The sequence below is a fragment of the Ambystoma mexicanum genome, chromosome 3q (assembly GCF_040938575.1).
Source record: "Ambystoma mexicanum isolate Mex_15411 chromosome 3q, UKY_AmexF1_1, whole genome shotgun sequence".
NCBI lineage: Eukaryota > Metazoa > Chordata > Amphibia > Caudata > Ambystomatidae > Ambystoma > Ambystoma mexicanum.
The window spans coordinates 1,144,263-1,171,773 of NC_090926.1; the positions used below are offsets into that span (position 1 = coordinate 1,144,263).

General features: G+C 46.1%; 1 protein-coding gene across 1 annotated transcript in view; it reads left to right on the top strand.

Annotated features, from left to right (window-relative positions):
• LOC138582000 (sterol regulatory element-binding protein 2-like) overlaps positions 1-27,511 on the top strand; it is a 401,726-nt gene that overhangs the window by 296,393 nt on the left and 77,822 nt on the right. Inside the window, exon 17 of the mRNA XM_069652893.1 lies at positions 4,545-4,730. Within this exon, the coding sequence (XP_069508994.1) occupies positions 4,545-4,730 (186 nt within the window). The remainder of the gene's footprint in view (positions 1-4,544; positions 4,731-27,511) is intronic.

Sequence of the window (27,511 nt, forward strand, 5' to 3'; positions counted from 1 at the left end):
TATGCTTGTAAGGTAGGAGTAGGCTGGCGTGGGAGGAGTGGGGGGAATGCATGATTGGGGGGGTATGCCTGTAATGTTGGTAGGGGGCTGGGCTCGGGGAGATGGAGGAAGGGGGGGGTATATGGAGCAGGTAACTTTAAGGGTGCAATGGCAAAGGGATAGTAGGGGGTGGTGCAGCACAGTGGTGGTGGGTGACTGTGCCTGTATGGCACGCTGGGGGAAGGTGGAGGCTGGACGAGTGTTTTGGGGCAACCCCCTGAACGGTTGAGAACAGGCAGGGTATTGAGAAAAGGATGTAACAGGGAGGTAAATGGATTTGTTTTAGTGATGAGGGACCAGCAGTTGCATCAGTCGACTATTCTGCAACTGCTCATAGGCATTAGTGGACGGCAAGCAGTTTGGGTTGGCTAATAGTCTACCATTATATTGTCTATAGACGGCCAACTATTGCAGTGTAGAAACAGGTGCTTCAAGGTGTGATGAAGTGCCCTGTTTGTCTGAGTTAGTGGATGGTGGGGTCGCAGAATTGGCACTTTGTCATAGGATAATGGTCCATACTCCAGCCCCTTAAAGAAAATTGAGAAGTGGTGTACTTCTGGGGCCAGCAGTGCTCGGCTGAAGTTACACCTGAATGCAGGTAAACCAATAGAGACCTGAACCAGACTGAGATTTCCCCAAGGCAGACAGCCAGCAGTTTACGGAACAAAAAGGGGTTGGCAATACCACTATGGCGGTTGTGGTTCTCGAGTTGTGTTCCAGGTCCAGAGAACTAAGATTCCAAAGTTCCTTATACGAAACAACCACCCCGGTTTCCCTCCCATTCCAATGGAGAGGGGCTGGAAGGAGGGGCCAAAGCACAATAAAACCTCAAGGGCTCAGTTAGTAGGTGTGGTGGCAGGAGAGAGGAAGAGAAGAAGCTGGGAAAGAAGCAGCGGCCTGGAGACTGGAGCAGCACCTCTGTAGCCTGAGGATAACGAGATGCAGAAGGCTAGAGGAGAAACCCAGAAGGCTGGGCTAAGAAGGAGCTAAGAAGGAGCTAGGAGGCTGCATGGAGGACCAAGGAGGCAGTGTAAAGGCAGTCCCAAAATGTAGGGAGTTGGGAGACCCGGACGGCTGGGAAAAGGAGGACCAAAGAGTCTGGGGAAAGGAAGGTCCACAAAGTGGCAGAGGCTGGGGAGAAGTGGAGAACAGTTGAGGTTATTAAAGTTTCTCAGAGGTGAAGGTCGGGAGAGTAAGGAATGAATTGGGGCAACATAATTGTAATACTAGAAGTTCCCAAAGGGGTGGAGACATTTTGGAGATATGAAATACTTGAGTATCTTAAGTGATTGGAGTACGGGGCAAGATCGGTAAAGGAGAGGAGAATAAATGTCTATTGAAAGAAACTATTGATGATGGATGGATAAGGAAAGAACAGGAGATGGTGGGGGGGCAGAAGGGGCTAAGGAAGTAAGCAAGGCGGAAACTGAGGCGACAGAAAAGGGGGGTTCATTGTGTATCCTCCAAGAGGTGAAGAAAAAAAGAGGCAGTAGGAGAGAAACTAAGATGAGGGGGAGGACTGTTAAAGGACTGAGAAGTGGGTATTGGAGCCTTGTGTGGAGCAGAAAAGTGTTGGAGCCATAGATGATAAAAGGGTATACCCAAGAAGCCAATGCAGAGAGCGGGATTGGAGCAGGGTGGTTAGAGGAGCAGAGCTCTGACTGGTTCTGTGTCTCTTTGCCACATTTCTCATGTCAAATGGCAACCCCCGCATCCCACCCCAATATATACCTTACCCCAACTTACCATCTACTGGTTTGTGGTTAAAAAATAAAATGAATGATAAAAACGGCAAATAAATGCAGCTAAAACTTATTCGGCAAAAGTGATGTATACCCACTGACAGAGAGGAAGGAAGTGGCAAACCCAGTGAAAACCCTGTGCGAGCTTCAGTCTAGCCAACTGTCATGCTCTGGCTCAAATTCATCCTAGAAGTCCCTCCTCTCACAACCACATTTATGGAATCCACACACCAGCTCCAGGTACGGCGCTAAGAGTCGAGGGGAAAAGACCCTGGTAACTGTGATAAACTGGGTGCAAGAACCTTTAAACCCGAGACTGAGTGCTCAAGAGAAGAGCCCCGAAAAACTGTAAAAATAAAATAGGATGTGGGAACTCCGTAAAACCTGGGACAGTCAGCGCACAAGCATTCTGCAGATTTGTTGGGGTGACCTGCAGCCTTTGGACTTGGATTACTGGCAACCCATTTGTTAAACTTTTCTTTCATGAGACCTTTTCTTTTCTTTGGATAATTTTTCCCAGAGCACTGCCCGACCGAGGAGAAGAACCATGCTGACAACTTTTAGTGAAAGACACTGTGGAGGTCCTTTTCTAAAAATGCAAATTGCATGCAGGGGGTTGTCAACGTTCGCACTTGTGGTGTTGGATCTCCTGCTAGCAATTTTCAACACTCACAAAACTGAGTGTTCACGCGAAAAGCAAATAAAGGCTAAAGCGCCTTTACTCTTCACTTTTTTGCTCTCTGATTTGTGAGAAATGAAATGCCTGCAAGTTGCGCTTTGCAGTCAACTTTTTGTAATGGATTCTGCCATTTGCCTAGGTTTACGCCTGCCTGTAATTCTCATCCAGGCATACAACTGTGTCCTCTTCAAGACTGAGGAGGAAAGCAAAGGGGAGATGGTTTCTCTCCTACAGCAGGAAAATGGGGCAGATTGTTAAACGGAGGCGTAAAAGCAATATGCCTCACTTTTAAGCCTCCATTTAATGACCCCTTGTTTATTGTTGCCACACCTGTGCACATGTATTAATAAAACCCTTTGTTAGCTCGATTCCCTTGTCTGGCCTATTGGGATCAATATCCGCTGTGCGACAAACTTCTCTGGGCAATTGGGCTTTAAAAGTTTGTAAATAAAAAATACAACAAATGGATACCTCGCCATTATTCCTTGAACCCAACATTTCAAGGGCCGGAAGCAATTTAAAACTAATCTCATGAATGCGTCCCTTCATTTTGGACAAGGAAATTTACTAAGATAATTAGGACAACCTCAACTTTTTTTTCGCAATGGGCTTGCTTCTACAGCATATATTTTAACAATTGATCTTTGGTGTGACACCTGTTATTGTTTAGGGGCCTACAGTTAACTTCGCTCTGGAACTCTGTGTAGTGTCTGTAAGCATGTATGTGGATTGCATTTTCGCGTAAAGAGCGAGTTGGGCCTTACTGCCCATTTTACTGTTTGTCTTTATTATGCTCTGCTGTGTGTGTTTCACCTGAGCACTTTTTACCCCTAACATAGAGGTTATCTTCGTGACCTTGTAATAAGTGTATATTTTTCAGTATACGAGTGTGGTGTATTCTATTGTGGTAAATATTGGTGTTCATTGCACCTTCCTGCTAGCTTTCCTACCTGCTGATGTTAAGCCTGGCTGCTCTGCTACACTTACCATAAAAGCCATTGGGTCTCATAACAAGTTTGCCAGTGCGGGCAAAAAACGGGTGATAATTCAGTTGCCACCACTTTATTATTTTTTACCACACCATCGAACTGTAGGTTTGACCTTGAAGTGGAGGATTTTTTTCAGCATCATGCTGGAGGTAAATCCACCACTTTAAGGCCAAATTTCGGCGGAAGTGCCATGGCGCAATTCCCGCTGGTGGTAACTGCCAAATGTCCCCATTACGTCCTATGGGCTTCAAAAATGGTAATTCACAGTGGCATACCACCACTTGACCACGTGTAATCCTGTGGTAAACCCACAGGGCGGTAATGGTAAGTGGGTTTGACAGTAGTTTGGCGATTTAGTGCCGAAATACCACCAAACCTTTAATGAGGCCCAGTGTTCGTTCCTTTTGGGTGACACACTCTTCTACCATTCGATTAGATGTCATCGCCAGAGGGTTGTGCAAAAATCTCCCTGGCAGGGGGCTGCAAACTCCAGCTCTCCAGATTTTTAGACCTTCATTTGCATGGTCTCTCACCCTTGAATTATGTTGACTACGACTGGTGGAAGAGTTAACCCAAAAAATATGGCAAGCCAAAGGTTGCATATCCCTTCTCAGGTGCCATATCTCTCTTAAAGGAAAAATAACTAACTTCTACAAAGGTCATCATTTTTGTATATTTTTGAAATGTGGACATTTCACCTTTCAGCTGCTGGCATAGTTTTAACTGAACATTAGTATGTGTATGCACTGTATCGATGAACGTGAATGTTCTGCTCTCACTGAATCAAAAGCCAGTTGTGACCCAACCTTTGAACCGCAGAGCATAGGACTGTTTAGAATAGAGCATTTTCTTGCAAAAAAATAAACATTCTCTTTTTGTTATATAAAAAAGCAAAACATTACCCCATAATGGACCTTCACGGATGAGTTCTGTGCTCGTGTGCCCATCCAAATAGGTTTTCCTTACCCCAAATCAGCCACTACCCACGGATACGAGTGCATTGTTGGATGGGAGGACAGGATTGTCTATTTTTATTTAACTGCTCCATCGTTATGTAGTGTAGTGCATGATGCTGACTGACTCGTCTACTCCTAGGTGGTGCAGCTCCTGACCTGTGACTTGCTGCTTTCTCTACGTACAATCCTTTGGCAGAAGCAGACAGGCAGTGGTCAGGTTGGTGCCGAGACCCCACACGCCTCACCGTCTGAGCTGGCTGGATTTCAGCGGGACCTCAGCAGCCTCCGGAAACTTGCACATAACTTCAGACCAGCCTACCGCAAGGTAAGAGCCAACAAGGAGAACCAATGGTTTGGGCCGAAGGGTGGTTCAGACTGACATGTTAATAACTTCTAGGAGTCTACAATACTCACTCCTTTCTCTGCCAAAAAGTGCACCTTACTTTTCTGTACTCCTGTCCCCTCTCGTCACCTCATGATTGGTTGTGGCTAAAGGAGGAGGTTCCTTGTCATGCCTTCACTTTCTTATGCTGATCCTGCAGGCGTGTAGGGCTCCCCTTTAGTAAATGTATGGGCCTCTGTGCATGTGCTGTGCTTTGGAGCTGGATGCATGGGCTTGTAACCTGTTTGTGACCGTATGAGGACACTAGTTCTATGTAAGCCCCGTCCTCAGGACGGTCAACTAATAAATGTACACTTTTAAATGTGCTGAAAGATAAAGACTAAACACCTGTAAAGTGCCACTTATAGATTTGGTTTTAAACTTGTGAAGGTAAATTGCAGAAAAGAAAACCTACAATTCAATGTTTGCTGCTTTTCTACAAACGCAGGAGAATTGATGTTTACATTGTTGTTTTTGAGCACATAACTAAAGGGGGATCAGCATGTCATCTTGGTGCTCTGAATGTCAGTTGAGCACCTCAGTGAACGCTCCTATTGCCAACAGGTTTCTTTATTATCCCAGGTAGCACAGGCTTTATATACTCAATTTGGAGTTGGGCCTATTACCAGGAATGTATGTAACTCCTAAATCCTTCCCTTTAGAATAAACACTAGTGGGTCGGCACAGATTTTGTTGCCTCCCTAATCACTTTGCCCCAAAATCACAACGTCTATGTTCCTGGTCTCACCCTGTTTCTCATTCTGGATAGGTAGGGCTCTAAAATCGGTTTTCAGTGTCACCTAAATCGATAACTTAACAATGGTGTGGGAATGATGTCTATAACAGCATAGTGCATGCGACTTTAGCAATCTCACAACAATTCGATTTGGATGGGCACATGTAATACCTGGTGTCTGGACTGGGCCATGAATTCCATGTCTTCAAACTTTCCTGCTAGAGTTGAGTCATTCCCAGCTTAGGATGTAGACAAACTCACTCGGCAGCAGGACCAACTCCAAAACCGTAGCTTTGTTGCAGCATCTCCCATACCTGCAGCTGACTGTGGCATACTATTAGGCTCTGCATAACAGACTTCTTCACATGACCATAGGAACTCGCACCAGTGCTCCTTTCCCTTGACTCAGTGGACACAGCTAGGTTGCTCCCCCCAGGACTTCATGTTCCATTGACTAGCACTTCCTGGCCTCTCCCTAACTGGGACCCCTGCACCCACCTTGTTGCAGAGGACCCCCACAATAGGTAGATTTCATGACCCAATATTGCCCAAGATTTTACCTTGCCTGCTTTGAACCGGTGGACCTCCTCCAAGAGTGCTTTAGTTCCTGAGGCTGCAATCGTGGCTACCAGTGTAGCTGCACTGAACCCCAGTATCTAGTTCTTCCTTGGCTCCAGCAACATCATCCTCCCTGGTCAGGGGCAACCGACCCTGTACCTTCACAGCTAGACCACGTTCTTGACCAGTTGTGCTTTTCTTTTTTTTTTTTTGCATTGAACAACATTGATGCATACAAAAGCAATGAGCACCAGCTTAACACAATCGTGACTTATGCTGGCTCTGAACCCATTTCGACATGCCTGCTTTCTCATAAGGGTGGCACTTTCCTGTTGACTTTGTATAGTTGAAAAGTATTCGGTTTTTGTAATTACTAAAAACTCTAACCCTTACTCAAGACTGATCCCTTGAACTTTCCTGCTAATTCAAATTCACCACCTTTTTAAAGCTCTATTCCTGAAGGGCTACTCACCTCTAACTTACGGTTTACATTTCGATAGACCCTATATAAAGAATGTATCTTTGCATATATGCTATGTGAGCATTCAGTCATTTTGTATTGTTTTGTTACCTTGTATCATTGTACCTTCCTGTTCCCCTCCTAACAGTATATCCTTGACTACTCTGCCAGGTATAGCCATGGGAGAGTTGCGCATATGAAAAGCAGCCCTGCCACCTTAGTGTGAATTGAGCTTTTCTGACCAGTTAACAGACCCTTTTATCCCTCCTTCTGGGTCGGGAGGATAGCTCAAGGGCAAAAACTCTTGCCTTGGAAGCAAGATGGCACACAGCAACTCCAGTTTGAATCCTGGTCCTGCGCTTAGAGAATGGTCTCCGGTAATATGCGCGTTATAGAGGATCAGTTCATTTTAAATAACAGTAACCATTGTAGGTTAGAATCCTGACTCTCTGTTCTCAAAGTATTTCTTAGCTAGTTGGATATTTTATAGCATTTTGCAGTGTTCTTATTCATTGGTAGGTTTCAGCTGCCAAGAAGAACATACGTGCCTGGTTAGAGCTAATGTCACTTTGACTTTGTGCTCTGGAGTCCCCTTCCTATGCTACTGTTTGTCGAGCTTCTACCTCCATGGGCTAGAACGCATGCTTTGTGGAAACATTTCTCTCAAGGTCATATCTCTAGAGTAAAGATGCAATGTTTAGCCAGTCAGTATTTCTAAATATGATTGGGTGAATACAATTTAGTTACAAGGTTGCCTATTCTTCTCCCATATTTGCACTGCTTCAAAAACTTACCTTATAGTAAATGGAAAGGAGCATGAGGACGTGCAATAAAGTTATTCATCGGAGTGACAGTTCATGGTTCTCCTTTCACGATACCACTATCCTTCGTTTCACACTCCATGATAAATGGGTATCCATCTTCAGACTGGAGATGGGAAGCCAATGGATGTTGAAGATAGGCAAGGGCCCTGAGCTATCCTTCCTCCCCTTCCTTCCCACTTACTCCAAGATCCTCAGTTTACGAACATTCTGATTTTCATACTTGAATCCCATAGTGGAGATGGATTTTCAGAACCCGACCTGTGGGTAGTATAGCAGTAAGGCAGGACTTTTGGAGAAGTGGGGTAGTGTGTAATGAGCCACACACAGAGCACTCAAATCAAGTTAGAAAAAAGTACAAACATACTATATTTATTAGGCTATACTTGGTGATCCCACCTGGGGAGCATCCACACTTTACACTAATGAACAGTAAAACAGGTCAGCAATAAGAAAACGGAATGAGCACAATACAATTGCAATTAAAGCATGTACCCCGCCTTAAAAATATAGGGCCCCTATCACTTCACAAGTCCTTCCTGGATAAGTAAGTAGACTGACTGCATCAGTCAGCAGCCCAGATAAGTACCTGTTTCTAGCAGTTGGAAGTCTTGAAAGTCACAGAGAAAGTGTTGTCAAAGCCAACAGGTAAGTAAATGGTCCAATAGCCCAGTACTTAATAGAATATGAAGATAAGTAAAGTATGTTTAGGGTACTCCCTACCACATGCCTAGGGTCTGGGGGGGATGCTTGACCAGAACTCCACTGATCATAACCAGGTATGGGAGAGTTAGGGGGGTGGATGTTACGCCCATTTAATCCCTATGGTGGAGGACATGGCAACAGGTATGCAATGGTCCCTCGGAAAACACAGAATCGGGGATGCCAGGAATATCTAAACTTCGGTCATACCTGAGAGAAACGTTATAGAACAAAGGGGCTTGAGTTATATATGCTTCTGTATGGTGAAAGAGGACTATCTACTGCATGGTGTCAATTCTATTCAAAGGCCACACACTGCATCAAAACAGGAGGTGAAAAAAATCAATTGACACCCAATAAGCAATTATTACAATACATTTATTCATAAAAAATCCATAAACAAATCCCTCCATGGATTATAATATTGGTTATAACAAATGGCAAGTATCTGAATGCAAAACAATGAAAAATTAACATATCGACATAAAAACTACATCGATTAAATCAAAACACAAATGAGAATGAGCATCAAACCAAGAAAAGAACTGCAATCGCCTCACAAGAACTCATCCATACTTCACTCATACACCATCACCTTTCTCACTCAACTAATATGAATTAATGCAAACCATAGTAATAACAGTGAAAAAGCAAGATGCATCAACACTGAAATCAAACCGGTAATTGCTCCTTAATTTAACAAACTAAACATAGTAAACCGGAAAAATATAAACAGTTAAATACTATGATTCGTGTGACCAGACCAATTAGTCACTACCTAATGCCAATATTTCATCAATACTATTGGGTGAGATAGGAGGACCCAACATGTTTCTTTCCAAATCCGTTGATAATTAAATAAGCGGAAATTCATCAGGGGTTGGATGGCATGGAGTCTTCAAGAAGAAAGCAATTCATAATCGTTGCTGGTGCACTAATTTCCTGTGCCTTGAATTTTCACACTTCATCAAATGTGAATTTGATCGCCCATCTCTCAGTAGTTAGCTGGAACTAGTTTCATAATCACCGATTTAATAGGCGCTGGTAACAGTTATAATCGAATTAAAAAAATGCTAAGTTTCACATACAATAATAACGCAGATCGCGCAGCTCGCCGTCTTGTGGATCTATTTTTGTCCCTGTCATTCAGGCAACTCGCAAGATTACTGGCGTGTTCCTGTCATTACAAAAATAATCGGACGTCGACTGCTCTTGTGGTTCCTTTTCCGTCAAAGTCCCTCCTTACTCGGATTTGGACGTATTCAGCCTTTCCCTGATGATGCATTCGAAATGGGCAGCAGGTCTCCTAGTATTGGTGTTCCGCAGCTCTATAAACTTCTAGGACTTCAGGAGATGGCTCAATTCAAAGTTCATCTTGGGACTGGTTGTTCCCACCAGCCAAAGGGAAGGAATTGTCCTCTTCGAAGCTCCTCTGTCGCACAGAAAACGGTGTCGGGAGAGCAGTGGTCGCATCAGTGTTGCGAAGGGCCTGCAAGAATCTCTGGTAGTCTTTTTTGGTTACTTCAGCTTCCAGTGGTTGGCTTGCTTTTTACTCCAGAAGCCTCACCTGTTATACAATTCCAGCACACACTCCTCTCCAATCTCTCTCAGCATTTTATAGAAAAGGGCGTTTGGCTGTCCAATCAGGACAGCCAGAACCCCTGTGGGAGCTGGTCCTATTCAGGCAGTCTGGCAGACAAACTTCCTGCCTGCCCAGACACACTGGAGCCTAGGTGGGGACACCCAAGGGTTCCTGCCAAAGCCAAAACATGCACACTGACCTCCCCCTCCCTGATTGGTAGAAGAAGGGCTAACAAAGAACAACCCCGCTAGTAATGGTGAAAAAAGAAGGGAGGCCCACAGTTGGTACTTGGGTGCCCCTATTGTGCACCACCGAGGCAATGAACATAGCCTGCGGTACAAAAACTACACAAAAGTTGGTAGACCACGTCCACTGCCACCAGCCATACCTAGGAGATTGTCTGTGACTCAAAAGTCACAGGAGCAGAGAGAATGGGGATACTAGGTATCCCTTTGGCACTTCACATAAGGTGGGGTGTGCCAATCTCTCAGACATTTGGGAAAGATTCTAAGTATCTATACTTAAGAACAGTAGTTAATTGAGGATATAAGAAAATAATGTTAAAGGAGGACCCTAAGGGTCCCTGGCAGCAGTGCCTATAAGGAGCTGTGTGTGTGCAGCAATAGAAAAATACAGATGCCTTTTAAGAGCTATGGAGCAGACAGGCTCCATAGTACAAGTAGAATAAAATAATAGAGTTCCAAAAGACAGAGCCCACAAGAATGAATGGGTGGAAAAAGGCTCCACTCATTCAGGATTTAAAGAAAAAGGTCCCAAAGTCCAGCAGAAAGTGCATGGGGTCTCACTTGTAGACGGGATGAAGGATAAAAATGATAAATGTCACTAACAGTCGGATAGCTGCAGGAGTCGTCCTCCTTTTTATCCAAGATTCACACTGGAAACTTGCTCAAGCCCACCAATGGTAAGATCCTGCACAATTCAAACTGGTAGTGGCTATCCATTTGTGGATAGCCAATGGCCACAACATCTGCCCAGCAACAGACATTCAGACACCAGGATGTGTACTGGGATAAGACAATGCCAGCCCCCACATCCGGGCTCACACAGAAACCGCCCTTTGCCTCGGGCAAAAAGCGGTTTTCCCTCGGGAAAGAGCTTCCCATATATGGTAATTCCAGATGTGAGCGGGCAGGAAAAAGGTCAAAAACCAATATGGGCAAAGGACAAAAAAAGCCTTGTGGCACGCCCATCTTAGGGTGCTAGCCACCTTTTTAGTAGCTCTTTCATTAAATGCAAAAGTGCATGAGTAAAAAGTATAAAAGAGGGTAGAAAAATATCTGCTACCACCTGCCTATCATAGGCACATTGTAAATGTATCTTATAGCTTTCTGTAGTGGCTTTTTAGTTGCAAAGTATCCTAACTGCACGTCCCTTTGGGGTGATGTGTGCAATTGTAACAATACAAGAAACTTGCTAAGAGAAACTTAGCCTCTCAGTACTCATAGTGTAATGACTGATCATTTTCTACATAAAAATGAGCCAAAAAACAAAGACATTTACTTGACCGCAAAAAGTCAGGTCAGGAGTCCAAACAAAGCAAAAAAAAAATATGGCCCACAGAAGTCTATGGGAGTAAAGAAGCATAAAAGTATAATGTGCACGCAGACCCTAAAAAAACAAATTGTTTATCGCTGCCTGCTGAAGCTCAATAACAAATTGGAGGCGAGTGAACGTTTTCAGCATGCAGCTAAGGTGTGGGTGGTTAGGGCTTCCCATCCTCTGATCTTTTGTGCAAGACCAAACAGTCACTCTTCGATTTGTGGTTGGGGAAGCAACATTTGTGGCAAAGCTTTTAGTATTTAGACAGCAGTTCATCTTCCTTCAAGACATGCCAGTTCTTCTCGGGGTGAGGCTGGTAGTACGATAGTGTAGAGCTTTAAGGATTCTAGCATGCATGAGGAGAGGTTGGGGAAAGTAGCAGGGCTTTGTTTTGGAATTGGAGGTCCAAGGATTAGATTTCCGAATTTAAGTGCAATTATTATGCCCAAAATCTAGAGACGGTTGGAAATGAGGAAAGCATCAACTAACTGCTCTTCAAGTGAATTCATTTTTTTTATTCTTTTAACTGGTGAAATATAAGTTGACTACTCTAGGTGGTGGTTTTGTTGGATCTGAGACAGCCAATTTTTTTGTTTTTGTTTTTGCTGAGGGCTCGAAGCGATTGGCGCAGGGTGCCAGGGAAATGAAATCACATCACACGGCTTTCTCTTTGCTGTAAAGTTGTTTTATTTTTCTCCTGGCTGCCATTAAGTCAATGATGTATTGGGAAGGGTACTTTTTAGATTGGCAGTTGGGCATATTAAATATTAGCATATTTGTGTGAAATTATTTTTGCTGGTCTGGTAGTCTTTTCTTGGTCCACCTTTCTATTCTTTTTTGTTTCTCCTTTCCCTTAATCTTTTTTTCTTTCCTACTCTGGCGTTTATTTTCTTTACTCACTTTCTCGAGTTATCGTTGATAATTGAAAATGTTAGTGATCTGTGGTGTGCGGGTGGGGTGGAGGGGCCTATACAAAAATGAATGAATGGATGGGGTTAGCAGTTATCATTGTTGTTTTGTTGTGCTACTGATAAGCTATTAAGAAAACGCTAGAAAAACTGTTTTATATCCAAACAACCTGCAGAGCCTTTCAACGCATTCAAAGAGTTAACAAAATATCTACACCTCTACTATCCATGACCTACATCTGTAAAGCAAAAAATGCTGCACAACTGGTCTCTAGTAAAGAATAGTGTAATTATTTGTAGTACTTCAGCATTGAAAAAATGTCGGTGTGCAAGAGGCACATTTTAAACCTAAGGTCAGAGAATTTGTTTCATTGAAGGATGTTGGGGAGAATTCTAATTTCTGTGCTAATTCCCTTCCACCTTAGGGACCCCCAACTCGTTTGTTGGACTGTAGGACTTTTTAATTTTAACTCCTGGGTGAGTGGGACCTTTTTTTCACTCATGTTGTGTTTTGACCTGATTTGGATTTTGCCTTTCCTCTATTTTTGGAGTCTGACAAACTCCATAGGCATCTAATTTTTGTATGGTGACACTGCACTTTCAGTGCAGTGTCACTGAGAAATCCTTTAATTTTCTCATAAGGTTTTAATACCCTTTCTTGCGTGAAATACTGTTCCCAAGAATAGTAAAGCAAAATTGACTTTACTTATCTTTTCTCTTTGTGGGTCCAGCACACACAAGCTTATGTGGAGTGCTGGGGGGTTACCTAGTAGCCCCTTAACCTACATTCTCAGGTAAAAAATGTTATGTTACCCTCGCTACATTAAATGGCTGGTGGCAGCGGTTTAATTTTCCTACCATTGTGCTTTTCTACAACAGGCTGAATCCTCCTCTGCAGTATAGCACCCGTGGGTGACCATTTTTGTCAAAATGGCCCCGGTTGCCATTTTCTGTTTGTGAGGTCTTTCTTGGGTTTTACTCTGCGCACCAAACCAGGTTTGAGCTCTTTGTTTGTTGTATCTTTCGCTGGCTTCAGTCCTGAAACCTGCCTCTGGCTCCAGTGTGTCTGGAAGGGCAGGATGTGAGGGAGTTTCCCGAAACTCCCTTGTCCTTTGTCTCTAGGAATGACCAGAATGCAACCAGTCCCGATTGGCTGACTGGCTGTCCTTTCAGGACAGCCTCCCTGGTTTGTGATTGACAGCCTAGGCTGTGCATGAATGGAAGAAACCTGCTAAAAAGGCGAGGGTTTTGGGACTGGAGGCAGTCGACCACTGGGAAGAACACGCGACGAAGAAACCGTAAATGAATCCTGCTGCATCCTCCTGGACCTTTGAATTGCCCCATGAAGCCCTGCTGCTTTGCTGAAACTCCTTTTTCTGATCAACAAGAGAAGCCCCAGAAGGGACGACTTCTTTCTTTGTGTTAGTGGGACCAACTAACCCAGAGACTAACTCCACTTGACCATGTTCCCCGACTGGCTGTACTTCTTTGCTGCTGCAGGAACCGAGTGCCAGAGATCGAGAAATCCATAGTAGAGTCAACGTCTGCATTCCGACCAGAAGCTCCAGGAGTCTCCTAAGGACCCTCCAGAAGCAGGATGACCAGAGCTCGAGTCACCTCACCAGAGTGCAGGACTCAAGGAGTGAAGGAAGCCCAACCGCTATCCAAGATCTGCGGTGGTGCTGTTTACCAATGCTGAAACCGCAAAGTGCCGCTGATCCGAAAAGAGCCCGTAACTGCAGATTACCTCCAAATTGCTACTGCTGGAGTCCTCCAGACGTCCTCCCTCTTGTCCCAACGACTGAGGCTCAGGAACCCAAGATCTGCATCGCTATAACGGGACAGAATCCTGCTGGACCACTCCTCTTCAAACCAGAGGTACTGTTCAGACTTGGGGTACTTACCTCAGTGTCATTAGCTTTGCTCTTCTCAGTTGTGACTTGATGTAGCTACTTTTGTTATAGTTGATTCCAACTCTGCTTTCCACAAGTGTATCAGCGTATGACCCTACAAGTGAATTCTACAAAACTCTCCAACTTTGTGCAAGACCTTTATTAACTACGAAGTGCCTCAGCTCCATACACTTTGCTCCAATCGACTTTGGCTGTCCTGTTGCCCTGCAGACTCTTGTAGTCCATTGACTTTGATATATTCTGTCCCTCAGAGGTGATAACTTGTTTCTAAACTTATTGCTGGGGAAGGTTGTGTCTAGACTTCATTGGAAGATTTAAGTACACTCGCATGCCCTGAGAACCTGTTTAACCTTTTTCCTTCCTTAAAGCTTTCTTTTCTGCAACCTCAGAATCTGCAGTGTACTAGTGATATATAAATGCGCTTACGATCCTTGTGAATGAAGTCGTCTCTGGGTGTAGACAGTGTGTAAAAAGCATCTCTAAAGACTGGAAAAGACTGGAAAAGTATTTTAAAGTATATTTGATTGTTACATATCTTGCCCTTTTTAAAGAAAGCTTATTTAAAAATGTATGTTAAATAACTATTTGTACCTGAAACTTTGAGCAGAAGTGTTACTTGGCTACTTGTATTTGCAAATTTCATTGCTAAAGCTCATATTTACACCTTGAGGATAGGCCTGGCTGCTCAGTCACACTACCAGCTTGTGTAATACAGCCCTATACCAAAAGGTGGGTTACCCAATACCAAGTAGACAAGCGTTGTGTAGTCTCGCACAGTGTTAATACATCAATTCTTGCCTAACACAGGACTCCCTTAACATATGGAGAAAAACATGTGTGCCCTTGGGCTTGCTCCAGGGTCTTCCACACCGCAGCACTACAAGATGCAACCTTAGCTCAATCTGTTTACATTGTCAGCTGGGGTTAGAGGGCCTGAGTAGGCTGTCCTAAAACCATCTTGCCTACTGGTTTTATTTTTTAGCCCAGAACCACAGATCTCCATCACGACGAAACTTTTGGGATCATGGTTTATTCCCATGCAATTTACTCAAACTCTATAAAGACATTGGTAATAGTTGTATATATGTGATTAGAATCTAACCAAGATGGTAGTTACTGTGTGTGGTTATTTTTGCTGGTGTACCCAACTTTTTCCTGATGAGCCCTTAACAGATGCATCATCAGAAACTTGAATACCACACATGCTTCTCTAAGGACACTTAAGCCCTTAGTGTCAGGTTACAACATGGACACTATTTTCCTTATCAGATTCTCCTAGTATGGCCGACTGTGTGGGTTCTACTGGTTGTTGCCAGTCTTTTTGTGACCCTGGGCGCTACATCCAGTATGGAGTCCAGCGTCAATACATTGTTCCAATGAATTAATCCAGTGAATGGAAAATAGATCTGGCTATATAGGATCATGACTACTTCCTACCTCAGGGAGCAAGGATTGCAATTGCTGGGACCATCTGTGATTTGCCTGGAATTCAAGCCTGAATCTACACCAGAAAGTAAGTCAAGCCACCTAAAATTATTAAATGTAGAGTTCCCCTGCTCATTGTGTGGCTGCTCTAAATGAGTGCAACTCTGTGATTAGGGCTTTGGTTCCTCCCCATTTCGATATATAGCTGAATGGTCTGCATCGTTACCTTTTAGAACTTTGGGACGAGATGCAAGACATACCTGCATGAACCAACCTGCAACCTTGTAAGACTTTCCACACAGCTCTGTTTTGGTACTGCCAGCGCCAGACTTCACTCAGAGCATAGCCTGGCATTTACTTTCTCTGTCCTGGCGGTTGGAGCCGTGGCACAAGCATTGTAACATACAGCCAAGGGTCATGTAATACAGCAGTATTAGTCTTAGTTCACACAAATTTTCCGATATGTCAACATGGGAGCTATACTGCAAGGAATTTTTGATAGGTGCCATTGGCCAATGCACACACCTTCTCCGTCGCCATGGTGCCCCCACATTGTTACCCACCACATAGCTCCAATTTGGCTCTGCACTGTTTTCCAACTATGGGCTGGAGTAATCCTTGCGGCCGCCAGCATCTGAGAGTGGCACGGGCCCCACTTGCGGCATATAAACCCACCGCCCTAATATCACCACCGTCCGACTATGAGGTAGTTGAATCCCCAATATGTCCTTCATGTAGCTCTGCATTTCTTTCCAGTTTGTGCATTTGGGCAAGCCCACCACATATGGCCCAGGTTCCCTACCTGCCCACCATTTCGCCACCACAGGGGCGACATTTCGGACTTAATAGAGTGTAATCAATGTGGGGTCATATACCACAGAAGCTTATCTTGTATGCTGATTATTTGATGGACATGCATTTGAAGCTCTTAAGCACTTAGTGCCAAATTTGGCCCCATTCCTCCTTCGTTATGGGTCCCCCAGATCTTGCTCCCACTTACACATGTATGGCAGGATGTCCCGGGTGTAGTCCCATTAAACAAGCAATAGTCTCGCCACTACATGTTTCGGCGACCCCCCTCTCTCATCGTTAGTTCTAAGCCTATGGGCTCCCTGGAAGCTGCCTCCCTGACCAGCCTATTCGTGGTTCAGTGTCTTATCTGGACGTAGTGGAATCGTTCCCGTTCTGTTACCAGAAACTTTGCTTACAGTCCTCAAACTGCAGCTGAACCCCTGCCTGGTAATAGTCCCTTACAGTTGGTGTTGGGTAAGAACTGGTGCAGTCACACTGTGAGAGACTACACAACACTTATCTGCTTGGTATTAGGTAGCCCACCTTTTGGTATAGGTCTGTACTACACAAGTTGGTAGAATAACTGAGCAGCTAAGCTTACCTCAAGAGGTGTAAATGTGAGCTGTAGCAATGGAATTCGTAAATACAATTATCCCTTGCACTCAAGGTTTCAGTTATACATATTTATTTAACATCAATTTTTAAATAAGCATTGTCTAAAAAGGCAATTCATGTAACAATGTAAATATGATTTGATATATTTTATTTGTATTGCGCTCATACACTTGTTTCAGAGCACGCCAATGCAAGGGGGGGGACAAGGGAGGGCAAAACAACGATCTTACTAGGCCCAGTGACATTGAGAATGCGCAAGTTCAGGGGAGAAGTAAGGGGGAAAGTGCAGGGGAGAGGTGGAAAGTGCAGAGTAAAGGGATAAAAACAACTGGTAGTGCAGCCATCAGGGTGGCAAGTGCGAGGTTTAAAGCGCAGACTAGGGGTGTCTGATAAGTGTAAGTAAGGGGACTGTAGGGGTTACAGATACAGACCCAAGTTCAAGGGTTGCTAGGAGACAGTTCGGATGTGTGGCTGGGTGAACAAGGGCCTGGGGCCAAAATCGGAGGGTAGCCAGGTGCACGGAGCCAAAGCAGACGGATCAGCAGGGGAGAGGAAGAGCGAAGGCATAAGCAAAGAGGATGGTCTTGGGGTGCTTCCGGAACCGGAGTTGGTTCTCAAGTTTGAGTGGCAGGGATGCTGTTCTAGAGAGAGGCCCCGGCCAAGGAAAGAGATCTTACTCCAACTCGTTGCTTGGAAAAGCAACTGACTCGGAGGGAGTTAGAGGTGGAGTAGCAAAGAGCTTGAATGGTAAGGTATTTACAGAGGGAGAGTTGAAGGTATTTTGGACCCAGGCCCCAGAAAGCCTTGTGGACAATGCAAAGGGTCTTGAATTTAACCATCCTTGCAGCCACTGGGAGCCAATTAAGAGATTTCAGGGCTGGAGAGATACGATTCCAGGGCTTGAGGCGAAGGACGAGTTTCGCAGTCCTGTTCTGGATGAGTGGTAGAGGGCAGAGAGTAGAAGCAGGCAGATTTCGAGAGGCTGTTGCAGTAGTCTAGCCTCGAATGAACCAGAGCTCTAGAGACACTAAGCTTCCGGGGGAAGGAGAGGAAAGGAAGAATACCTCTGAGGTGCAGTTGATACTCTGGCTTCTTAGAGACGTCGGAGATGTAAGGAGAGTGTGGAGTCGAAGATGACCCCGAGGTTCTTAGCCTCACATGTGGGAGCAGGAAGAGGGCCAAGGGAGGCCAGCCAGAGAGTGACAGGAAAGGAGCGTGCAGGTGTGCCGATGAGGAGAATCTTAGTCTCATTCCTGGATGACAGTCAGATAAGGGAGGGAGTAGAGCTGGCAGAGGGAAGCCGGAAAAAACGAGCTGTTTGTCATTCGCATAACACTGAAAGTTTGAGCAGAGAGCGGCAATGCAGTGGGCAAGGGATGCCAGGTATCGGTTAAACAGCCAGGGAGAGAGGTTAGACACCTGGGGAACACCAAAAGCAGAGAGCGAGATGGCGGAAAGGAAGGACCCAAGTTGAACCTGGGAGGGGCGATCCGAGAGGAAAGAGGTCAGCCAAGCCAGGGCCTGATCGGTGATACGCACGTTATCACGGAGATGGTTGAGCAGGATAGCATGGTTAACCGTGCCAAAGGCAGAAGAGAGATCGAGTAGGATGAGGACAGAAGGGATGCTAGAGTCGAGGTTGGAGAGCAGGTCTTCACGGATGTTCAGGAGAGCAGTGTCCGTGCTTCTGGCAACTGTGAAGCCAGACTGATGGTCATGGAGACAACCAACAGAGTCGGTGTGAAGATTAAGCTGGGAGATGGCCAGCTTTTCCAAGAGTTTGCCCAGGAAAGGAGTGATAAAAATCAGGTGATAGTTAGCTGGGCACGAGGGGTCGGCTGTGGTTTTTTTGAGAAGAGGGTGCACAAGAGAGGGCTTCAGAGGGGATGGGAAGACACCAGAGGCGAAGGAATGGTTACAGAAGCTGACCAGGGTCGAAGCAAGGGTGTCAATGTGGTCCGACGAACAGGGAAGAACCTGTTTTTACAAGACTTTCATAGATCGGACTTGTCTGGAAATCTCATCTGGGGAGAACGGAGGAAAAGAAGAGGCGGGAGGAGAGACGGCTGCAGGGGGGCCAGAGGAATCCGAGAAAGGGACTGGGGGGGAGGAAGAGGAGGGACAGGATGTCCTGTTTTTTTTGTTTTGATGAAATGAGGCCAGGGCCATGCAGAGTGCCTGGGAGGCGACAAGAGAGGTAGATACTGCTGCAGGGTTGGCCAGCTCCTTGCAGATTTGAAAGAGTTTGGCCGAGTTGTTAGATGCCACAGAGATGCAGGCTTGGATATGGGCTCTCTTCTTAGTGTGGACAAGAAGACGGTATTGCCTTTGTAGCAGGCGGCAGGCCAGTGTGTCAGAGGGTGCACAAGAAGCCTGCTATTTCCTCTCAGCAACCATACACTTGCGTTTAAGGGTGACTGTCAGAGTTGTACCAAGAGTTGCACTTGGCTTTGTGCTTAAAGCGGATTCTCATGACAGGGGCAAGAACTTCAAGAGTATCGGAGATAGAGGAGTGGAGCGTGGAAAGGGCTGTGCGATGATGAGTCAGCCCGAGGTATATTAGGGGGAGAGAAAGTGGTGGCAAAAGCCTCAATTGACACACGCTCCATGGGTCAGATGACCAAGAAGGTAGGTGGAAGTATTGGAATAGGCTTGGCCTGAGGGGTAGCGAGGGAGAGATGGGAGGAAAGGAGAGAGTGATCACTCCCAGAGAGGGGAGTGATCAGAGGGATAGAGAGGGGGACGGTCTCAGGAGATCAGAGCATCCAGAGTGGGTCCTGCAGCATGAGATGGGCCAGAGGGGAGAATAGAAAGAGAGAGTCGCAGAGGTCGCGAAAGAGTCGGGATGAGGGACGCATCCAGATGTATGTTGAAGTATCCAAGAAGGTGTTGAGTGTTCGAGGCCAGGAGGGGAAGGAGGAGAGGGCAAGGTAGCTAAGGAGGGACAGGCAAGGAAGCATGGGCAGGCAAGGAAGCCGAGAATTGGAGAGAAGGGACAGCAGGAGAAGAAAGTAAATTGATAAGGCGTGGGAAGCGTCTGTCAAATAGAAGGTTGGCATGAGGATCTTGGACCATGATAGTGCCATTCAGGTAGACATTAATGATGACCTTAGAGGAGTGGAAGGGGTCCCAGAGTGCATCCCAACAGGTGCCACCATTAATGGGTGAGGAAGAGAAAGGATAGAGCACAGAGACCATATGAGGAGTCCAAAGGTCTGGCGAAGGAACAACAAAGAGGATGTCAGTGAGGGTCTGTCTGGAGGAAGCACTGAAGTAGGTGTCGGCGATAGGGAGACCATGGTTTGAGGCCAAGATATCCTTTTTTAACTTCTTCCTGCCAGACATAGTGAGAAGTGTAGGATAGTTAATGGAGAAACAGTTAATGAAAGTGGGAGAGCGAGTGTGCCATAGGTGTTGTGGAGGAGGGGGAAGAAAAGAGAGAGTAGCGGAGGGAGGGTGGTGGGTGGACAGGATGTAGGGAAAAGCAGGAAGGGGTAGCACAGGGTAGTCACTGGGCACAACTAAATTCAAAACTGCAGCAAATGTTACTAACAGCTAAATTCAAAACAGCAGCAAATGTAAATGCAGTCCAGTCACAGGCCATGAGCGTGGGGAAAAGGGTGAGATGGGGTGAAGGTGGAAAGTCGTGGGTGTAGAATGACGAGATAGGGGTGACTAACCCATGGTTGCAGAGGTGATAGTATCAAGGTGGTTCAGGGTTCCAGGAAAAAATTAGAGCACGATCATCCAGGTGCCTAGAAAAGTTCCAGGGAGACCTCATGCACCGAAACCGGCAGCAGACAGTGGCTGTGGGAAGTGGGACTTTGGCTGGTGGGCCAGCGTTTGACTGCCGGCTTCGTGGTTGGCTGAATCAAAGGCAGGGCAAGCCAATCAGTGACCTCAGCCTATGCAGGGAAAGGCTGACAAAGGGCTGAAAAAATGTGGCAGCCATGCTGGAAAGTGACCCCCAATCCTGAGAAAGGGCTGAAAATGCTGCTAATGAGTTGCACAACGGTGCGCTCCTGAGGGTGAGGGGCTGCAGGTGATCGCTTCTCCCTGGCGTGCAGCAGTGATCAATTACATGAAAAAATTACGTGCACCTCGGGCAATCCGGCAATGCAGGCCTACCTGCTGTAGAATGGTGGTAGGGGGTGCTGATGGTGTTCCTCGCGTCGTGGTTGTCTGCACTGCGCGTGGTTGAGGGTCACAACCACCTCAGCACTCAATGCAGGTTGGAAAGGATATACTTTAAAGTTACTTTTCTGAATCAGCACAAGTTAATGGATACTCTTTAGATCTGCTTCTTACACAATTCCTACACCCTGAGGTGACTTCAATCACAAGGACGGTAATGGCATTTATATAATCACACTAGTTATGCTTTGCAAATTCTGAGGTTGCAGAAAGGAAAGGTTTAAGGAAGGAAGGCTACACAGGTTTTCAGTATATGCGAGGTCACTTTGAATCTTCCAAGGAAATCTAGACCAGCCTTTCCCAGCAATAACGGTCTAAAACAAGTTACCACCTATGAGGGACAAACACTATCAAAGCCAATGGGCTAGAAGAGTCTGCAGGGAGCCAGGACAGCCAAAGTCAATTTGAAACTGTCTATGGAGCTGAGGCACTTCCCAGAATCAAAGTCTTGCACAAAGTTAGAGGGTTTGTTAAAAAATCACTTGTAGGGTCACAATCCTTTAGACATCCAGAAGTACAGCCAGTCGAGGAGATGGTCCAGTGCAGTTAGTCTCAGGGTTAGTTGGTCCCACTAACCCAAGGGAAGAAGTCGCCCCTTCCAGAGCTTCTCTTTTCGATTCGAAAACGGAGTTTCAGCACAGCAGCAGGGCTTCACCGGGCAATTTAAAGGTCCAGGAGGATGCAGCAAGCTGCGTTCACTGTTTCTTCGTCGACTCTGCCTCTAGTCCCAAAACCCTTGCCTTTTAAGCAGGTTTCTCCCATTCATGCATAGCCTAGGCTGTCAATCACACAGGCTGAGGCAATCAGGACTGGTTGCATTCAGGCGTTCCTAGAGAGAAAGGACTGGGAAGTTTTATCCCAGTAGGTGAGGGAACACTTCGTAGTTTCGAGTAATGGACCCACAGCCCCGCTCGCTGATTGCCCCGGAACACCAGAAATCCCAGTGGAATGTCTGTGGCACCTTGTTCCAAAGTGCTCCACCCCATTTGGAGCCTTGCTGTGGACCATTGTAACGTAGGGGCCGGCTGCCAGAAAGTAGCAAATAAAATCAGGAACCCCCGAGCCCCCCCCCCCCCCAACCCTGGAGGCCGGAATAGGACCCTCCTAGGCACTCTGTCCTCCCCCTGACCCCCTCCACAAATGAAAAGCAGGATTTCCCTATGTAGGTTTTCGATCATTTGGTCTGGAATTTCTATCGGGAGAGAGCTCACTGTGTACATCTTAATGGCTGTTATGCGGGCAAATCAAGAACATTCTTGCATGTCCCACCTCTTAAGATCGTTTAGCAGAGATTTCCAGAGTCCTGGTATATTGGCCACGTACAGTCTCTCATAGATCGGAGTCAACATTACACCCAAATAATCTACATTAACCCGCTCCCAGATCAGGGGGAATCTCCTACTGCAACTATGCACCAGGATTGAGTCTTCCATGACATTGAGCACTTTTGATTTGGAGTAAATAACGCAGAATCCTAATACCTCTGCAAACTCCTCCAGGGGCCTCCTAACCCTCATGAGTGAGTCTGTAGTTCCTCGAGGAACAGCAGTACATCTGCATATAGAGCAATCTTATGTGAGTCCCCTTTGATCGTGACCCCAGGAATTTCTGGATCTGCCCTTACTGCCTGCGCCAATGGCTCCATGGCCATGGCAAATAGCAGTGGGGACAGCGGGCATCCCTGACTGGTACCTTCCCTCACCGAAATTGAGGTAGAGCGCTGCCCACTGACCTGTAATTTCATACAGGATGTCTGGAAGTTGGCTAGAACCATCTGTGTAAAAATCGTCCCACATCTGAACCTCTCTGGTGTTGGCCTCAGGCAACCTCAGTCCAAGCTATTGAACACTCTGCTTGTGTCAAGGGCCATCATGGACATCTTTTGTGCTGTTCTGCATTCCCATATCGCCACATTCACTGCCCTACGGATGTTGTCCTGGTTATGCCTCCCCATAATTAACCCTGCCTGATCAGGATATATCATTTTTTGTAACGCCCCCATTAATCGTTGAGCCAGAACCTTTTCGTAGAGCTTTGCATCTCCATTCAGCAGGGAGATAGAGCGATAATCAGTACATCCGTTCGAGTCCTTTCCAGGTTTTAGTATTAAAGTGGTTGTAGAGGGTCCCATATCCCCTGAGACACTACCCCCTATCCCTTATCCGGTTGAACAATTTAGTCAAAGGGGTGATCAATATGTTCTAACGTTTTATAATAAGCACTCTCAAACTCATCTGGCCCCAGAGCCTTGTTCCTGGGGAGAGGCCCAATAGCCCTGCCCACCACCTCCTCGGTAAATGGGGCTTCTAAAAGCAATATATCTTCCCCTGTTATTCCAGGTAGTTCTATTTTCCCCAGGAAAGCTTGCTGAGCTTCTCCGTTTAAGTTCACACTTTGTAAGGCATGGGCATAAAATGTCTGCATAATTTCCATTTTCTCAGCCTCTCCCTTTATTCGATTCCCTGCTGGATTTTTCAGTTGAGTGATATAGTTTTTGTCTCTTTGCTTCCTTAATTTTGCTGCGAGAAAGCGGTTTGCTTGTCCACCCTCAGATAGTACGATTGTTCGGTTTGGATTAGGCGTTGCGTTGCCCTGTCTGCCAAGTGTGCCTCCAACCTCGCCCTAGCCTTCATCAAGGACCGCCAAACATTCTGAGAACCTGTGCAAGTCCTCTGCTTCCCAGACTTCCTGATCCAGCGCCACCCTTTGAAGCTCCTTCTCCCAAGAAGGTGGACGCCAGAGTGATAAACACACACCTTATAACCCCCTTATAACTGCCTTGCTGGCATCCCAGACTGTACACCAGTCCACCTCCCCATTATTGTTTTCCCGAAAATAGTTACTCCTAACTGTTTCCATACGTGATCTCAGGGAAAGGTCCCTTAGCAGCAGGTCATTCAGCCCCGAGGGGGGTGCCAAGGGTTCCTCCCGGAGCATGGTCGGACCGAGATCTCACACCAATCTCCAGATCGGTCACCTGTGGTATGAAGGCATCGGATACTAAAACCATGTCGATTTGTGATAATCCTCTATGCACTGCAGAGTAGTGCGTGTATGCCTGGACCTGGCGATGAAAGAATCTCCATGTCTCAATGAGGTGCAGCTCCCTGTGAAACGCTTGCCTATTCCTACCATCGTTTGGGGGTGGGTGGTAGCGTTTTATCCAAGGTGGCATCCATAACACAATTAAAATTCTCCCCCCCAACCAACACCATTCCCACTCACCACCCTGTTAACTTGCCCAACAAATCTGTTAAGAACTGGTCCTGCTTCTCATTTGGCACATACTACGCTATCGAGTTCACCAGTTTACCCAATAATTGCCGTGCACTCCCCAAGACCAACTAACCACCCACTGGATCTTTATACTTAAATCGCTTGCTGAAGCCTGTTTGCAATCCCCTCTTTTTGCTGCCACTAGATGCAAAGTACTGTTTGGGGATCTCTGTCTCTCATACAGGCCACACCACAGAGGCGCGCAACTCCATTAAGCGCCTCAGGATTGATAGTGATCGGTGAGAGTTTAGGCCCCAAACATTCAGGGAAACTAATTGTATCTCAGCGCCATCATCCAGTTGCATACCTTAAAACCTCCCTTACCCCCCCCTGCCATAAATGCGACCAGGACTAATGTGAACCACCACCAGATCATAAACTGACAAAATAACACCCCCTCTCCCCCCCCAATTCAACATGAACATCATTTGCATTTGTTGGTGGTGTCATGCCCGATAAGTGCGTCAACTTCACAAGGTGCGTAAACCCCCCGCCCCCCCATAGAATGCCCTGTCTGACCATGTGCAATGCAGGTCAGGTGGGGGGGGGTTGTGTTTCGGCCTCCCTTATTCCTTCCTTTCAGATGCAGATGGCCCATCTTCCATTTCTCCATTTTAGGAAGCAGTTTTGCAGACAAGTTATCATCTGGAACCCCTCCGGGCCTCATTCAGACTCTGCTCTCCATCCCCATCCATCAAATCGGAGGCTTCCTCTTCCTTAGAGATGCTGTATAGCTGACCTTTCCACTCAAAATGCAAGCCACATGGGAACGTCCACCTTATGTCCTTGGACTTGAGCCAGCAAGTGATTATTCAAAGTCATTTCCGCTTTAGCAATATGGCCTGGATCAGATCCTTAGTGTTAGCGAGGTGTTCCAAAACCATACCGGCTCTCGTTTTCACACTGTTCGCATAATTTTCTCCTTCACCTGATACAGATGGACTGGGATGTGTTTTTTTCGGTCATGCATAATTTATTTTGCCATGTATAATCATTTTACAACATGAAATAGGTGACACTGCTCCATGGAGGATATCTGTGACTTATTAGCCAGATAGGGCCAGGAAGATAGTGGTTGTGCCCACTCTCCTCCTGATCATAGAATGTTTTCAGTGTCACCCTTAGTTTTATGATTAAATCACATAAATGATATTAGGTGTATATATGCATCTTTCATATTGACATATATTTGTATGTGGTTTGTTTTATTTTGTCAACGTAGGACCAATGGCCTATGAAATAAATTATAAACCTTTTATATAAAATGACAAATACGTAGCACTGTGTGTAACATTCTGTGTGGTGATTTAAATAGCCTATGGAATGGGACCCAGTATGAGCTAAGACTGGGACATTAAATCAATTGTTGAATGGTTCATTTGGGGGACTCCCCTATGTGTGTTGACTCTAGCCAGGACATCAGGAGTCAAATTCTTGCTCAGCTGGTATGAAGAGTACAGGAGATGGGTTCAGTATAGCTCAGCGGGTTGCGTGCTCGCTGCTGCGATCTGAGCGTGATCTGCAGGTCGCAGGTTCGAATCCCGGCAAGGCCAAATCAGCCTTTGATCCTTCCGAGGTCGATAAATGAGTACCAATTTCAGTTGGGTGATATTGTTTGTAAATATGTGCTCTGTAAAGCGTTTTGGATTAAGGCGCTATATAAATAACACATCATTATTACTATCATTACAATCTCTTGCTTAGCTGAGGAGTCCTCTTTGTGCTGGAACAGCGCCACCACATATTCCTGCAGGTCTGTATCTGTTATTGACTTGGGGAATCCCAGGAATTTGTATGTTGATCCGCTGGGATCTATTTTCGGCGTCTTCCTGCTTGGTAAGGACCTGCTCCATCTGCTGTTCCAAGGAGACGATTTGCCATGCTAGCTCGTCCTTTTCATGCCCATGCTCACTTATTGCAGTTTCCACTTCATCTACCCGTCTCTCCACCGCAAGGACATTTTTATTAAGGTCAACAATAACTTTGGTAAGGTCAGCAGCACTGTCCTTTGTCTTTCCTAAGTTCCTGTAGCATAGCCATTAAGTCCAATCTCCTTGTTGGTGGGTCGTCAGCCTCCAGTTGAGGAAGGCGAGGTGAGCGTATCTGAGCCGCCGTCAACTGTTGCAGGCTCTTCTGTGGCTCGGACCCCTGCATGAGGACCTTTAGGTCGCCTGACCTGAGCCCTTTCTGCTTAGTCTCCTTTGTCATACCAACTCTCGGGCCCACTGTTTCAGAGCCACAAAGAATTCTCTATCCCTGTCGGGATCAACTCGCCTCTGCGGGGACCCACGATATTTACGATTATGCTGTGCCTTCCACTCACCTCCTGATAAACTTCGCCACTGGCCACCGCCTTTCTCTACTTCGGGTCAGCTCTTCCTCCTCTCCACTTGTCTTGATCGACCACCTCCCCAGCTCAGACCTCCGCCACCAATTCTGCCCCCAAAAAGCATCCAGGCTTACTGCCTGCGAGGAGATAAAACAGCCACAATAAAGGAGGGCGCCACACAATTGCTGTCCCGACTCAGGGTAATGCTAACGCTGTGTGGCTTCACCTTGCGGTCTGCTCCGATCTCTTTAGTTTTTTTTTAAAAAAATGTTTTATTAACTTTTACAACATCCGAACAACACATAAAAACAAACTTTGCGGTGTATGTTATACATTTTTAAGTGTCTCATATCGTATTAGCCATAGCTGCTGTTTACCCGCTGTCCTCCCCCCCTAACTTGAGCCTACTCCATTTCACCTTCCACATTATATCCTCTAGGGATGTTTCCTCATCTGTGTTCTGGGAGGTGTCACATTCACTTGGGCGTGCCTGGGTAGGCCCAGACAATGTGGCCACTAGATACCTCCAGGCCGTCAATGTATCTGCCTCTTCTTCCTCCTCTCTGTTGGCCGCTTTGGTCCATACTGGCGTTTCTGTTTCACCCCTTTTTTTTCGAGATCATTCCACCACACCTCTACCTTTTGGTCTGTTACATGCTTTGCAGCCCATAGCAATTCTGCGCTTATCAAATATATAGGCCAGGTCCTTAAGTTTACTCACATGCTTTAACTTACGTGGTCTAGGGAACCCCCCCCCCCCCCCAGCATGCATGCCCACACATATTCCACATCTAACGTGATCCCTTTCTCTGTCAGGCGGTGGGCTACTTCTTTACGAAATTCTCCAATTTCC